The sequence below is a fragment of the Chenopodium quinoa genome, unplaced genomic scaffold, assembly GCF_001683475.1.
Source record: "Chenopodium quinoa cultivar QQ74 unplaced genomic scaffold, ASM168347v1, whole genome shotgun sequence".
NCBI classification, from domain to species: domain Eukaryota; kingdom Viridiplantae; phylum Streptophyta; class Magnoliopsida; order Caryophyllales; family Amaranthaceae; genus Chenopodium; species Chenopodium quinoa.
Genome location: NW_018742907.1, coordinates 1,534,425 through 1,550,612, shown reverse-complemented (window position 1 = coordinate 1,550,612; position 16,188 = coordinate 1,534,425). Strand labels below are relative to the sequence as shown.

The 16,188-nt window shown below is 34.5% G+C and overlaps 2 protein-coding genes across 3 annotated transcripts; both read right to left on the bottom strand.

Moving 5' to 3' along the window:
- Positions 1 to 3,137: 3,137 nt before the first annotated feature.
- On the bottom strand, positions 3,138 to 4,235 carry LOC110727459. The gene has a single exon (XM_021907018.1). It carries the CDS (start codon positions 4,233 to 4,235, stop codon positions 3,138 to 3,140), a length of 1,098 nt encoding a protein of 365 aa, XP_021762710.1.
- A 538-nt stretch (positions 4,236 to 4,773) lies between these two features.
- Positions 4,774 to 11,122, bottom strand: LOC110727592 (protein POOR HOMOLOGOUS SYNAPSIS 1-like). Of its 2 annotated transcripts, none has more exons than XM_021907172.1 (9): positions 10,607 to 11,122; positions 8,696 to 8,812; positions 7,834 to 7,899; positions 7,676 to 7,731; positions 7,488 to 7,562; positions 7,204 to 7,373; positions 7,007 to 7,125; positions 6,647 to 6,671; positions 4,774 to 6,207 (listed from the first exon to the last, which is right to left on the bottom strand). In XM_021907172.1, exons 1-9 carry the CDS (start codon positions 10,877 to 10,879, stop codon positions 6,149 to 6,151), a joined length of 960 nt encoding a protein of 319 aa, XP_021762864.1. In that variant the 5' UTR covers positions 10,880 to 11,122; the 3' UTR covers positions 4,774 to 6,148. The 2 variants fall into 2 exon arrangements, with proteins under 2 accessions (XP_021762864.1, XP_021762865.1); XM_021907173.1 differs by having other exon boundaries at positions 7,076 to 7,125; positions 10,607 to 11,121.
- Between the last annotated feature and the right edge of the window lie 5,066 nt (positions 11,123 to 16,188).

Genomic DNA, 16,188 nt, shown 5'->3' with positions numbered 1-16,188 from the left:
TGTCGAACTCCCTTCCAATGCCTATATGTTGGTGCATTGCTGTGCCTGGCTAACAAATTCACAGAGAAAGCTATGTCGGGTCTAGTATTGTTAGCTAAGTACATTAAGGCTCCAATTGCACTTAAGTATGGTACTTCTGGACCCAGAATCTCTTCATTTTCTTCTCGGGGTCTGAATGGATCATTTTTCATATTCAAAGAACGAACAACCATTGGGAAGTTGGTTGGGGTTGCTTTGTCCATGAAGAAACGTTTCAAAACTCTTTCTGTATAATTTGATTGATGGACAAAAATGCCATGACTCAAGTGCTCAATTTGTAGTCCAAGGCAAAATTTAGTTTTCCCAAGGTCTTTCATCTCAAATTCTTTCATCAAGTATTTTGCAGTTTTCTCGAGTTCATTTGGGGTTCCGATGATATTTAAATCATCAACATAAACTGCAATGATAGCGAATCCTGATTGTGATCGCTTTATGAAAACACAGGGACTAACTTGGTTGTTTTTGAATCCTTCTCTCATAAGGTATTCACTCAGACGGTTGTACCACATCCTTCCAGATTGTTTCAATCCATAAAGTGACCTTTTTAGTTTTATGGAAAGCAGTTGTCTAGGCTTGTGGTTTTCTGGTAGTTTTAGTCCTTCGGGGACTTTCATGTAAATGTCCGTATCGAGTGACCCATACAAATACGCAGTCACTACATCCATTAATCGCATTTGCAGTCCTTTTGTGACTGTCAAACTTACCAGAAATCTTAATGTAGTTGCATCAACCACTGGAGAATATGTTTCTTCATAATCAATCCCTGGAATTTGAGAAAATCCTTGGGCTACAAGTCTTGCCTTGTATCTAACTATTTCATTTTTCTCATTACGTTTTCTTACAAATACCCATTTGTATCCAACGGGTTTTACACCTGCCGGTGTAAGGGTTATTTTCCCAAAAACTTCTCGTTTTTCAAGTGACTTTAACTCAGCCAGCATTGCCTCCTTCCACTTTGGCCAATCACTCCTACGTCGACATTCTTCTACAGTTCTTGGTTCAACATCATTTTCATCAGACACGATGTCGATTGCGATGGAATTTGCAAATGTTTCATTAACGATAACATCTTTCCTATTCCACTGAGTCTTTGTAGAGACGTAATTCATTGAAATTTCATTGTTATCGATGTTTTGAACATCTTGTTCATTCCCCGTAGGGTTGTCTTCTTGTTCGTCCCCTTTTGGATTATCATCATTTTCTTTACTTTCATCCACATTTGGTCTTTCTTGACCTTCTGACGGGGGAACATTATTAGTCTCATTTTCTATTCCATCCAATCTTTTTAGTTTCCTTGGCTTAGAATCTTTTGAACCAAGTGGTCTTCCACGCTTTCTGCGTGCCTGAGATTCATTTTCTATGGCCTTATTACCAGTTGGGATTTCAATACGTGCAGGGGCATTTTCTGCTGGTATATGTGATTTTGTCACCTTCTTTGTGTCTACAAATGCATCGGGCAATTGATTTGCAACACTTTGTAAATGAACAATTTTCTTAACTTCTTGTTCACACATATTTGTTCGTGGGTCTAACATCAACAGTTGTGTTGCATTCCAAATGAGTTCAATTTCTTTCTTATGTGGGTCCACTTTCTCTCCCCCTAAGGCTGGGAATACTGTTTCATTAAAGTGACAGTCCACAAATCTAGCCGTAAATAAGTCACCAGTCAATGGTTCAAGGTATTTAATTATAGAGGGGGATTCAAACCCGACATAAATTCCCAGCCTTCTTTGTGGACCCATTTTTGTTCGTTGGGGTGGAGCAATGGGAACATATACAGCACAACCAAAGATTTTTAGATGTGAGATACTTGGTTCTCGACCACAAACAAGTTGTAGTGGTGAGAATTTATGATAAGCTGTAGGTCTCAATCTAATTAGCGCTGCTGCATGTATTATAGCATGTCCCCAAGCAGATGATGGCAATCTTGACCTCATTAATAATGGTCTTGCAATCAATTGTAATCTCTTAATTAGTGATTCAGCTAGGCCATTTTGTGTATGAACATGAGCTACTGGGTGTTCAACATCAATTCCAATCGACATACAATAATCATTAAATGTTTGGGATGTAAATTCCCCAGCATTGTCAAGTCTTATTTTCTTTATTGTATGATCTGGGAATTGTGCTCTTAATTTGATGATTTGGGCAAGTAATTTTGCTAAGGCAACATTTCTACTTGAAAGTAGACTAACATGTGACCATCGTGTAGAGGCATCAATTAAAACCATGAAATATCGAAATGGTCCACATGCTGGATTAATTGGCCCACATATATCTCCCTGAATTCTTTCCAAGAATTTTGGAGATTCAGTAGCAATTTTGTTCATAGATGGCCTTATTATTAATTTGCCAAGTGAACATGCAGAGCATGTTAATTCATCTGATCGGGGAATTTTGACATTTCTTATTGAATGTCCAACTGAATGTGCTATTATTCTTTGCATCATCCCAGTTGCTGGATGTCCCAAACGATCATGCCATAAAATAATCAAATGTTTGTCATCTAACTTCTGGTTAGATATCATATTGATTTCCACGGGTCGTATGTTTATACGGTATAACCCCGAAGAGTATGCTGGCAATTTCTCATATATATGTTTCTTGCCATGTTTTTCTGCCGTGAGGCATATATACTCTTTTTGATCTGTCGTCATTGTTTCTAGATGATAGCCATTTTGGCGTACATCTTTAAAGCTTATGAGATTTCTTCGAGATTTACTCGAATATAAAGCATTATTGATTATTAATTTTGTTCCATTTGGAAGCATTATACAAGCCTTTCCAGATCCTTCAATTAATTTAGCTGACCCGGAAATGGTGTTTACATTTGCTTGAAACAACTTTAGTTGTGAAAAATATTTTCTATCTTTTAAGATAGTATGTGTTGTTCCACTGTCCAAAAGGCATTGATATTCGGAACTAACTTCAGGTAGATCCATATCTTCATAAAATAAATTTAAGATTAGTTTAGAATAATATCATACAAACGTTTATTGATGATAAAGATTTAAAGTACATGACTAGAAATTTAAAAATACAGGGAACTAAGAAAATACATTAAAACATAGCATATGTTACATTAGTAGATGGGGAACCTAAGCATTGTTGTTTTCTCCAAGAATGAAATCATTCCCAGTTTCAGCATTGTCCATGAAGAAATCGGACACATCAAGGGTAGGACATGGAGCATTTTCTTCATTAACATAATTTGCTTCTGCATTTTTCTCTTTGCCTTTTACAGAAGCCTGGTAAAGGTCTACCAAATGTTTGGCCGTACGACAGGTACGTCCCCAATGTCCTGTCATGCCACATCTGTAACATGTGTCTTTTCCTTTTGAAAGAGTTTGTTTGTGGCTTCCAGATGACTGTCCTTTCTGTTTTTCAAAATTTTTGAAATTACTGTTTCTTTGAAAATTGTTTCTACCACGTCCTCGGCCTCGTCCGCGATAATTTCCACGGCCTTTTCCACGGCCATTGTAATTTCCACGTCCACCTCTTCTTGTAGCATTTGACTCGGGTGGATAGGAATTTGTTGCATTTGCCTCATGATGAGTGGCCAAAGACCCAGTTGGTCTCAGGTTATGATTTTTCAACAAAAGTTCACTATTTTGTTCCGCAACAAGCAATACACTCATTAATTCATTGAACTTTTTAAAACCTCTTTCACGATATTGTTCTTGCAACAGTATGTTACTTGCATGAAAGGTAGTGAGTGTTTTTTCAATCATCTGTTCATCCGAAACTGGATGATCACAATATCTCAATATAGACACTATCTCATGTATGGTTGAATTATAATCAATTACAGATTTGAAATCCTGGAACCGTAAATTTGTCCAGTCAAATAATGCCTTAGGAAGGAGCACCCTTTTGTGGTGTCCAAATCTTTCATTAAGGCAATCCCATAATTCTTTGGGATCTTCAACCATCATGTACTCAGTTTTAAGGCCTTCATGTAAATGATGCCTTAACAACACTAAGGCTTTTGCCTTATCTTGTTCAGTAACAGGTTTTGCAACAGTCATTGCAGAAGTGGTAGTATCAGTTGTTTGACCAGAGGGACTTTTATTTTCTTTAACAGTGTGCTCCAAGCCTTGAGCTTTCAAATTCATCATTGCGTCCACTTTCCATTCCAGAAATTTCTTTCCAGATAAATCTAAGATGCTGAACTGTCTTTTCATAAGGTCTCCCATTTTAGCTACAACAAATTTCGTGATAATTAGTTTATAATAACAAATTATATGTACAACTCACATGTTTAGTTCTTCCATATTTATAATTAAGTTAATAAGACACGTGATAATTAAATTTGATAATAATAAACCATAAATAATATAGTCTTTTCTCCCCCTTGGTTTATTATTGTGAGTAATTATATGATTAGACAAAAATTAATCATGTTAGTTGCAAAAAAAACAGCAAAACGACAACAATGACAGTAGTAACAATAATTATAATGATAACGGTAATATTATACAATGATGATTAATAACAACAAACATACATAATAAAACAAAAACAAGCTTTTAATATACTAAAACGACAAAATAAGTGAGTTTTACTTATACATAATGACAAAAATTAATATTGCTACTAATAAAATTACAAGCGCCGTAATTAGAAGGAAATATTGTTTTATCTTCATTAAATCTTCCTCAAAAGTGAAGTTGTGGGTGTTTTGGGTGTTTTGGTTGCCGTCGTCGGGGAACATATCGGAGAAGAAGGGGGTGAATTTTTTTTTTTTTTTTAGGTGATTTTTGGATAAAAAGTGGGAAAGGATAAGGGATTTGTGGTGAAATTGGGGGAAAAATCCGTCTTTTATAGAGGTAGGTTTATCCGTTACTGTTCTGTACAACTGTAAAAATATCATATAATAGTCTAACGTACTGGCATAAAATTATGGTCCATATATATATATTTATAATTGTAAAAGGTTATCACACTGGGAATGCAAGCCATAGTGGTCCGAGAGCCCTAATATCTATAAAAGATCATGGGTTCGAAAACGGAAAGAAACACAAAAAGTATGTAAAAGTAAGAAAAATAATAAGTGTAAAAGGCTGCATCTTTTTGTTAATCTAGTTAATAATAATATGCATGCAAAGCTACTACTTAGCAATTATAATAACTAAGATAAAAATTTACGTAAAATGAGTATGTAATATCAACATGGATCAAACAAAGAAACATCAACATGAATAAACAAAAGATGATAGTAGTAAATTCACAAGTAAGAGAACTTTCACCGTTGTTTTTGAGGTATATATAGTAAATGTTTGAGTTTCTGTTATAGAGGATCCCAAATATGGGCAACTATAGAGCATACTCCTCGAAACATTTAGAAGTAGATAGTATTATTTGTTATAAATTTTTAGAAGTAGGTATAAATATACCTGACTGAAAACTGGTGCTGATAACGTGTTAAAGAATTTACCGATAGAAAAGTTTTGATTAATAAAAGGAGTAAAAGAGTGAAAGAAGATGGGTGAAATTGTTGTAGTGTTATCATTGTATTCTTACTTCTATGGCATTGTATTTATAGCCATGAGTTACACTAATAATACAATAATTACTCACATAGAGCCATATGAGTTCACAAGTGTTTGGACCTATATGAGCATTGTGTAATCAAATCAATAATTGGCATTCACTTATTAGACTTATCTTCTAACACAGATATCAAACTTATTATTCCATTCTTAGTGATCAACTTAGAGTTCCTTAACTTTCCACGGCCCTGGCCCTGGCCCTGGCCCTTGACTTCAATATGGCCAGGAAAGTACGTAATAATAGTAATAAACCAAGTAGATTCAATTTTAAAAGGAGACAGCAAACATCAAATGACTGTATATACATATACAACTATTGTCGAATTTAGAATTGTAACCATACATGTATATTAGCAAAAGTTAAAGCACATAGTGGAATTTAATGATTCAGATTGCTGTACATTCAAAATTGGGAGCTAGTATATGAGATTATGGTTGAAATATTGAAACCTGAGTGTGCCGATAATTTCGCTACTTACAGAAGGTTGAGACATAAAACTGGTCCTTAATTTGCCAAGTCTCCTTCAAGTCCAATGATAACAGTATCTATGTGGTCCTCAAATTGCCAAGTTTCCTCCCAGTTCAATGATAACACCATCCATCATGTCTAACATGTCTGTAATAACACAAGAACAAAAAATTCAGATAATTGAAGCTGAATAAATTAGCAGAACAACATATCCTGTTATATAAAATAAGCATCACAATATTCCTGAAGTATTTGACCATTCATCATTCATGTATGACCTCAGATTCAAGAAATATTATCATAAATCAGGTAAATCTTTAATTCAACAAGGTGTTTCATGATTTGAATTTCAATATAAGTAATGTGCGAGAATGTGATATTGTATTGTATACGGAGGCCACTCTCAGGTGATGTATCACAGAAATATTCATCTTCGATCACAGTTCTAGAAAGAATTTAAAGTGATTGCATGTCCTCAAGCACTTGTGATCATGTTGATCAAAGTCCACTTATATAAAAGAAAAGTAAGATATAGAAGGTGGCCTTCCTGTCCATATTTACGAATTATAACCAAAAACATACTTACCTAAGACTTTGTCTGCTCCCCTTTTCTGGAAAACAAGAAGTATAAAGTTAATATACAGAGAAGAAAAAATAAAGACATCAGCAACATGAATATTCAAGTAACAAACGAAGTGGAAACCTAAAGAAATACATGAAACAAGATTTTTTTGTTGTTCCACAAAGTAAACAGTCGACTTTGCAGCAGAACCAGCAAGAAATATATTGTTACAGGCCTCCAAGATAGTAAGAGACCACTATATCATTTCTATCATCTATGTATGAATGGACAACTTTAATATGTAAATAAAACGTTTCTTGCACACCTCAATTAGAACCTAAACTCACACATGAGTAATCCTCTTAGAAGTTCCAATACTTTTACCTGTAAGGTACAAGATGGTGAAGCATCTAGCAGCTGGATAATAGACACGGTCAAAGATCTGAAAGATACCTCTTTAAAGAAGCGGTTCAAATCAACTTCTGCAGATACTTGAGGTATTCCTATAGAATACATATTTAGTCAATGAAGGTAAATAAAAGCTAAATATGTGCAAAATAGCTTATAATTCTGCTTTGTACCTAAATTAGTCTCAGTGGAACAATCAGCGAGAAGTGCAGGAAAGCTCTGAGGCAATGCAACATCAGTGACCCCAACAGCAAGATCCTGAGCTGCTTCCTCAGAACATGAGTAAGGATTGTGTTCCTGGTTGATTGAAGGTAGCAGCAGTGGCCTATGTTCTTCATCAACCCTTAAACAAAAAGATCAATCATCAATTTTCTTCTTTAGCCTTACGTGGTTGTTGCTTAGGTGTTCCAAATTACAATAAGGTGGACGATTTCTTCAGAAAGAGATGGTTTCATACCCCTCAGAGCATGAGTAAGGATCGTGTTCCTGGTTGATTGACGGTAGACGCAGTGGCGTATGCTCTTCATTGACCCTTAAACAATAAGACCAATCATCAATTTTCTTTTTTAGCCTTACGTGGTTGCTGCTTAGCTGTTCCAGATTACGTAAAGGTGTACAATTTCTTCAGAAGAGATGGTTTCATACCCCTCATTGAGCACACTGAGCGGTAAACTTGAACAATTTCTTCCTTCCTTCAAGCTCTGTTACAAAGAGTACGATATTAAATTTCAGCCAGTGTCTACCCTGGTTGAAGATGTTACTATGATTGCAGTAACATTGACAAATTCACAATGCTGATTCACCTTTAATGACTCCATGAATTCCTGTGACTCTTCAGAAGAGGAGAAACGAAGGGCAAACTTTTGAACCTGAAACATCATATAGGTCATCCACAAAAAAAAAAAAAAAAAATGAAGTCAGGCTCAAGATTAGGAAGCACCAAGACATTAACATAAGCAGAATTTTTTTTTTTAACAAGTTTCTCAAAAGTTGTAAATACAGAAGCTGCTTATGAAGATAATCAGTAGCATGTTAGCACTAGAAAATGCCAGAGACTGTAGTGCCTGAAGCCAGGACTTCATGTGTTGTTGCTTCAGTGAAAGACTATAGAGACCATAAACAATGACAGGGCACTACAAAGAGCAATGTGCATTTAACTACATTGCATTTTTTATTTTGAACAAGGCTTTGGCTTTGGATCCTCTAAACAACAGTTGACACTCAAGAGGAAAACGAGCATCGCTTCCCAAATACCACGACAGCAGTAAGAGACTGATGGCCAATCAAAAGGAATTAACATTTTGAGCGCAATTTCTTTCCAGAAGGAAATTCAAATTCTCAGAAGATGAGAATTCTCCTAGTCTTTCAGATAAAAATCTGTCTAAGAAGATCACAAGGATGCTGAGAGACTCGTCAGGAGCTCAAGTGTGTCAGTCGCAAATATGGATAATCTTGGGAAAGTCGTTTACAATAAATCATCTTCAGGGCCACATACTTCAAGTAATCATCTTGATAATCTGGACTAAATAGATTCTTTGCTAAACTGATTGAAAAAAGTTGTCTGGAGCAAATCCTTAAAATGTTAAACAGCAAGTCAGCAAGATGTGTGTTAATAGTCCATGCATGAAAGAAGGTAATCAGTGTAAATCCAGTCTAGAAGCTTGCCTGCCCCATGCCATCTCTGTAACTGGCAAATATCACTCTGCTTCCTCTGAGAGCACATCCTGAAACATCGGATCCCTGTGGCCACATAAAATTCAGCTTTGAAATGTAGTGTTCTTCCTGCACAAACAATCATCCAGAATAAAAATTATTAACTAATGCTAATGCTTCTGCTGTTTTGTTTCACCAACAGTAAGATGCTAAAAAACCAGTAACATCTTGTAAAAATAGATTCAGTTCCCAGGCATGAAAAAAAAAGGGAAGCTACAACAACAGGATGGCTTTTGCATAGAGAAAGAAGAGAGCTACAAAACTGCATAATTGACTAATTTATATGAAAAACTGAAAACCTTCTCAAGTTGTCTAACAACAATATAAATGAGCCAGTACATTACAGAAATCAAATAACAATAACAATGATAGATTTTGGTCAATAGCCCTTTCTTGTACGGAGTACTAATGATCAATCGAGGTTCTCAAACAACCATACACAACATGCATAAAAATCATTAGAAATTTCATTAGGTACAAAACATCAATCTGATAGAATATAAAGGACCAAGGTTAATATGTCCATGCTTCAAAGTTATTCAATGGATTTGTACATATAAATTTAACCCATCCATACGGCTCAGGAGGCACAATCCAAAATAAAGTTTCCAAACATTGTATTTTCAGTGTTGTAAATCAACCAAAAAGAGTACCACAGCAGAAATCATAATCCCTAAAATTGCACTAACTACTAACTACAAAATTGGACTCCAACCTTAACTGTCTTAATGTGTACATTCTGGCAAAATGTAAGATATAGCCAGTGCATATTGATTAGTGATAGTATGTAAGCATTTCTCCAGAATTATCTAATAAAATCAGAAGGAATCACATAAAACTGATCATATAGGCACTTCAGAACCACTCACTGTCACTTATACCTAAGCAAATTCACGTACATAAGAAAACAACGAAACTGAATATAGACAACATTATCGTATCTATACAGTTGCACACTTCATTTTTGAGCTGAGGAATGTCTATGGCAAAGCACCATATGGTGCGCCTTGCCTTGAGCACCACAATTAGATATTTATTTAGACCAAGATAATAAGCAGCTAGGATTTCATACCCCCCATATTTTCTTCCTAAGTCAATAATCTATAACATACATACTCTTTCAGAAAATTTCACAATCATTCACAACATTTGAAACCTCAAAAGATTATCTACGAAATAAGTTATCAACGGCACCAAACCCATCCATTAAACCTTCAAACCCATCAAAGGTTATCTTTCGCTTGTATATTACCATTTCTTATGTAATGAAAATCAATTATACAATGGATTACAATTTTTACTTAATCCACCATAAATCTTGCAACACTAATCTCTCTCCACCCCATAAAATCATGTATTAGAAACCCCCTATCAAAGTAAGTACCCACTAATAAGATCACCCTTAAAAGCCCAACAAAGTTAGGACATTTCAGAATTCAGATCCATAATCAGCCAACTAACAAACAACCCATCTAATCTTACTATAACCCAAGGAACTATTAACTTCCAGCCACATTCAATTCATTAATCAACAACAACCCACATCAGAGAATAGCTCAGGAATCCAAAACAACAAGTCATTTAAGTCCATACTCATACATCAAACACACAACCCAGTTCATCTTAAATGTATCCAAAAATCTCTAAAACGCAGTCCATAATTCCTCGAATAAACAAATAACCACAAACCCACAATATCTCGATAATCTAAACCCTACTATACTTTGATTAATCCGGATTCGACCCAGAACATCCCCTAACAATATACGAACATCAATGTAAAAAAAAGTTCGATGATTCATGGAAAATATTCATTGAGACATATAATCAAACAGTTAATGTGCAACCCAGAAGGGAACTCACATAAATACTTTCATCAAGGGAGACAACGAGAGTAGGTTCAGAAAAAGAGGGATCAAAGAGAAGAATATGAAGAGAGACATTGGAAGAAGAAGAAGGAACCCAAGTGCCCTTCAACCGGTCCTTCCTGCCGGCGTAAATTGGGCGGAGAAAAGAGGGAGTGGTAGTAGAGGGTGTAGTAATTGGGAAGTTGAAGAATCTAGCGTATTGGATTTCCCAGTAAACATTGTTTATCATTGCTCCATTGGTGGTTAGGGCGAAACCATTGTCAGCCATTTTCGTCTTCTGATTTCACCATCAAAGTTGTATATTTTAGGTGTGCGCTACACTATTTTATTCCTAAAGCCCACGAGGGAAATTGTTGTACAGATAGACGGAATTTGATTCTAGGTTTAGAGAAGGGTGGTTAAAAATTGACCCAATTCGAAAATAATCTGACCGCATTTGAAGCGGCCTTAATAGACTTGTATAGCGGTTTGTGTGTAGTATCATACGAGTGTTATAATTGCAGGACTTAAATTCAAAATAATCTAATTTGACTAGAATCGAACCAATTTGCACAATCTAATTTGACAACTCGTAGTAGAACTTTATTTTGTACGAGTATCAATTAAACAGATTCCAAATTGAATAGAAAAGCATAACAATATATCTTCATTTTTATTTAATTGACTAATAGCTTTTTGGAATTATTTTTATTCAGCATTTATTTATCTTCTCTAATCTCTTCCTTAAAGCATGTCAAGTGACTATTTAATCAAGTGAATACTACCTTTGTAAGGGCTGTCCATACACCAATTAGGCAGTTACATAATCATGATTGATGTCATGCGAGAATGACATTTATAATAGGTTAAAAAAGCAAAATATTTTAAAAGAAGGAAAAGAATATACGAAAGTATAAATGCGACAAATTATACGTTAAGAATTTTTTATATACGAGTATATATATTTCGATCAACTACGCAAGATAAATGATCATGTAATTACTCTATCGTAATCAATATTGTAAAAATTTTCTTTGGTGAATGGTGAGAGCAATTATATTATCACGGGTATTAGCATCATAATTTGTCTTTGATTATATAGGCATAAGAATTTTAATGATGTTGATGATCCTCTACAGCCCGCTGAGGTGATGATGGCCGTGGGTATATTCCGCGTGCCAGCCTTCTAACACTAGCAGTGGCCGGGTTTTTGCCATCGATGGTAGTAAATTTCCAATGACCACCTTCGCTCCTGCTTAGCCACCACTCTTTTGGTTCATCATCTGAAATCAATCAATGCAAAAATTCTAAACAAACACATACATATATATTATGTATGTACTTTATAATATATATAAGAATAGAACATACAACCAAATTTAAAGAAATTAAATATCATACCATTAGCAAATGTTAAAAAACCATTAATTTGAAATAGAACCGCCACTACAACGAACATAAACAATAACCATTTGAGAAATAATTTTCTCATTTCAAATGGAGCTAGCTTAATTAAATTAGCTCTCTCTTTTTTTTTTTTTTTTTTTTTTTTTTTTTTTATGTTGTAATAGCCAAAAAAACCAGCATATATATACTTGAAATATGGGTTTTTTTTTTCCTCCAAGTCACATGTGAACAGTTGACACTTTGTGTAGTACTATGAGCGGCTTTTATACAAGGCCGGAAATAATCTTGTAGACTTGTTAACGGTCCACCACATAAGATAAGCATCGCAACACCTTTTATATACTAGATTTTATTTTTTATTTTTTTTTTCTGATAAACGAGTTTCTCCCCTAAATGAGTTTTGTCTATTTGACATTTGATATCTCAAAATCAGCAAAATAACCAAATTTAAATTTAATTTAAAAATTGTGAATAAACGGGTTTGTTTATGAACATAAATAAATGACTTTGTTTATTAACATAAATAAACAAGTAGTTTGCAAACATAAATAAACAAGTTGTTCATAAACTTATTAGAACGAGTATTTCTATGGGTTCATGTTCAAGCTAAGCTCATTTATTAAACAAGCTTTAAAATTTGTTCAAAATTGGCTCATTTATTATTAAGAGTCTTGGCTCAATTACACCCTAATTTAATGATGAATATGCTCTACTGCCCGCTGAGGTGATGGCTGTGAGTTTCCACTTATCTCGCGTTCCAACCTTCTAAAACTAGCAGTGGCTGTGTTTTTGCCTTCATAATTTGCTATTCTAACAAATTTCCATTCACCACCTTCGCTCTTCCTTAGCTGCCATCTTTTTGGTCCAACATCTAAAATCAATCAAAATCCAAAGCATATTTTAATTAAAAACACATGTATTGTATGATTGTATGAATATACTTTTCCTAGTTAAGAAATCGTGGCATATCTTGCACCAATGCACCGTTTTCACTTTTGTATTTGTAACACACAACTTTAAAACTATTTTAGAAAAAATTGACTTTTTGAAAATAGAAATCTAAATTAATAATCCAAAACTATAATATACAACACAGTATCATTTTTTTTATTTAATATAAGAGTAAAAGGACAAGCTAAGGTCAATGTTAATATATGAATATTGCAACAATTCAAAGTGATACAACTAGATCCAGATGGAAGCACAACTTATGACCGATTTCAAAGAAATATCGTACCATTAGCAAATGAAGAAGCACCTGATGTTGCAAAACCATTTACTTGAAAGAAGACTGCTGCTACGATGACGGACATTAACAACAACCATTTGAGGAATAATGTTCTCATATCTAGATTGATTTGAAAAAATGAAAAATATAATGTATACTTTGTATGTATAACTGTATAAAGAGCTAGCTTGATTAGTTTATATATCTCTCTCACTCTCTGGTTTTAATTTACTAAATTTTTTCTTTAATCTTGTACTAGCCAGCATTTTCTGTATACATATTCGTGTAAAATGTCTATTTTTTCCATGTTGAATCCCAATATTTGACTTAATATTATTTTTATTTACATCTAAAGGTCGGACTAATCGTGTTGACTTGGTCATTATAAATAATACGTAGGATTTATGTCTTGACTTTTGACCCTTTCAACGTTTTTATTTGCTTGAGAAATATTGTCAAAAAGGAGAAATTGATTTATCAATAAAATTTCTTCCTATTGGCTCATTTAAATAGCAAGTTAGTAGCTAACCAACGGGAAAACAAACTAACTAAAATGGTGATTTGTTTCAAATTTTATGTGCATGGTAAACTAATTTAAGAATTAGCTTACATTGGAGATACTCTAACGCTGCCAATTTAATCAATTACTCGGATATCAACTGCTTACAATTTGAAAAGAACACAACAAACCGATGTCATGCAACACAATCAATGTCATGCAGCTACCAGAACACAAAACGGTCGATGTCATACCTACTAACCAAGGTTTGAACAATCGTGTTGACATGGTCACCAGAAACCATATGGAGTATTTGTTAAGGATTCATATATACATTGACTCTTGACATGCAGTCATGAGTTTTGACCCTTTTGCTTGGCTTAGTTTTTTCTAGTACTTAAAACTTATAAGTTTAGTAGGAGCGAATTCTTTCAGTGGTTTATACTTCATACGTATCAAGTGAAAATGCACATTGTAATGAAGACGCAATTAATATTTTTTTTTTTACACAGTAAGGTCAACTGGGCGCCTACCGAGGCTTTTATCACAGAAATCCTGGCTGACAATGATCGGGGATAAAGGGAAGGGATTTGTGACTGATGAGAAATACTCTATACAAGATTGAAGAGATCAGATACTACTCAATAAACCTTTTTTTAGCCTCAAATTGGATAACCTTTTTTATATCTATGATATATTTTAATGAGTTCATTTAGTCTTTTTAATTTGAGTCCATTATGATTCTGCACACAAACTAACATTGGTCAATTTTTAGTAGTTAATAGAGCAAATTTAAAGCCTAGAACACTTTCTATCTATTTAATGGCAAGGTTGCATTTGAAATTAAATAATAGCTCTACACCTCTACCTCTGCATCACTGCATGACACTGTAATGGCTTTACTTCTTTTCAAAATTGGTTGAACAAAAATTGCAAAGAAATACCGTTATTAAATAAAATAATTAACCTTATCAAGTGCACTAGCTTGTACCATTATCAAGCTATTAATTTAGAAGGAATGACGTGTAAACATGCAAAACTAGGATCAATTAGGTATTCATCTTCTCACCAATGAGCTACATACGAGACATAAAATTGAAAAAGTTACTACTAGTAATAAATTTTATTGTTTTATAAACCACAAAATCAACCACATCAAATACTAATATACCCTAAATTAAACACATCATATAGAATTAGGAGAAATAAGACTTGAAACATAATTTACCACGCGATTATTTTCGGCTCTATTATCATATAGTTTATAATATCTACATTCAATATGAATATACTTACCTTTGCCTATACGTCCATCAAATATAAGCAAATTTCCCATCATTCCCTTACCTCTGCATATATTTTCAAAGATTATAACTTTACCATCACCGGTAACTTTTAGCATCTCATAGTTCCATAGTTTTCCTTCTTCAATTCTATACTTAATATTCCAAGAATCGCGCTTATCATCATCCAACACCCGCATCTCAACAACATATTGGTGAAGGCGGTAATTAGAAGCTTCATCGTATAACTGACTGTTAGGGTTGGTGAGTGCACAGCGGAAGCAAATTAAAGATGTATAGATTGTAGGCAAGATAAGTAGTAAAAATGGACACCACAATATTTAACGTGGGAAAAATTTATCAAAAAAAATCCACGAACGACGAGCACCCAAAATAATCCACTATATGAAAAATAGGAGAGTACAAGAACCCTTGAAAGGGTGAGTATTACAAGAGAACTCTCACTATAGGAACTCTCAATGGAGTAGTATAAGGATGGTGGATTAAGGAGATTGTGTGTGTGTAGAAACTCCGATCATGATATATATCTTGGAGAGCGGCATTTGTTGATAAATTCTCTCTAAGCATGGAGGGACACTCATAGAGTGCATAGTATCGGAGTATTGGAGGATGATGTAGGTGGATCCATTCTCCCAAATGATGCCCAACACCTATTTATGGGTGATGTAAGGAGGTGGAAGAAGTGCGTGGAAAATCCTAGACAAATCTAAAATGTTCAGGACAATCACCCATTCTAGATTCTTCCACAATTCTCCATCAATTTCTCAACATTTTTAGCGTTTTCTAGAAACCTTGAGATGTAATAAGTTGGGCTATGGAATTTGGGTCACTCTTACCCAATAACATATAGGGTGAAGAGAAATGTGACATACCCGAACTCGTTTGACTAGGACGCAACGCCAAATCGAGGTTGAATGATGAATCCACCGTGTATGGCTTTCACGTACGCCATCAAGCATCCAATCCGCTCCAATCAAGAACGACCTTCATAAGAATCCTCCAAGTGTTGAAACTGATCGATCTTGCCATCGAACTTATCAATCTCGAACTTCGTAAGCAAAGACATCCTTTAATGTGTAAACACTCTAATCAACCGTTTGCTCTGATACCACTTGTTAGTGTTAGTGAGTGCACAACGGAAGCAAATTAAAGATATAAAG

Coding starts and splice junctions, on each gene's coding strand:
- LOC110727459 (XM_021907018.1), bottom strand. CDS start 4,235: ATGGGAGACCTTATGAAAAGACAGTTCAGCATCTTAGATTTATCTGGA.
- LOC110727592 (XM_021907172.1), bottom strand. CDS start 10,879: ATGGCTGACAATGGTTTCGCCCTAACCACCAATGGAGCAATGATAAAC. Junction 6,672..7,006: donor CACCATCTTGTACCTTACAG/GTAAAAGTATTG, acceptor CTTGTTTTCCAG/AAAAGGGGAGCAGACAAAGT. Junction 6,208..6,646: donor GGGAGCAGACAAAGTCTTAG/GTAAGTATGTTT, acceptor GTGTTATTACAG/ACATGTTAGACATGATGGAT.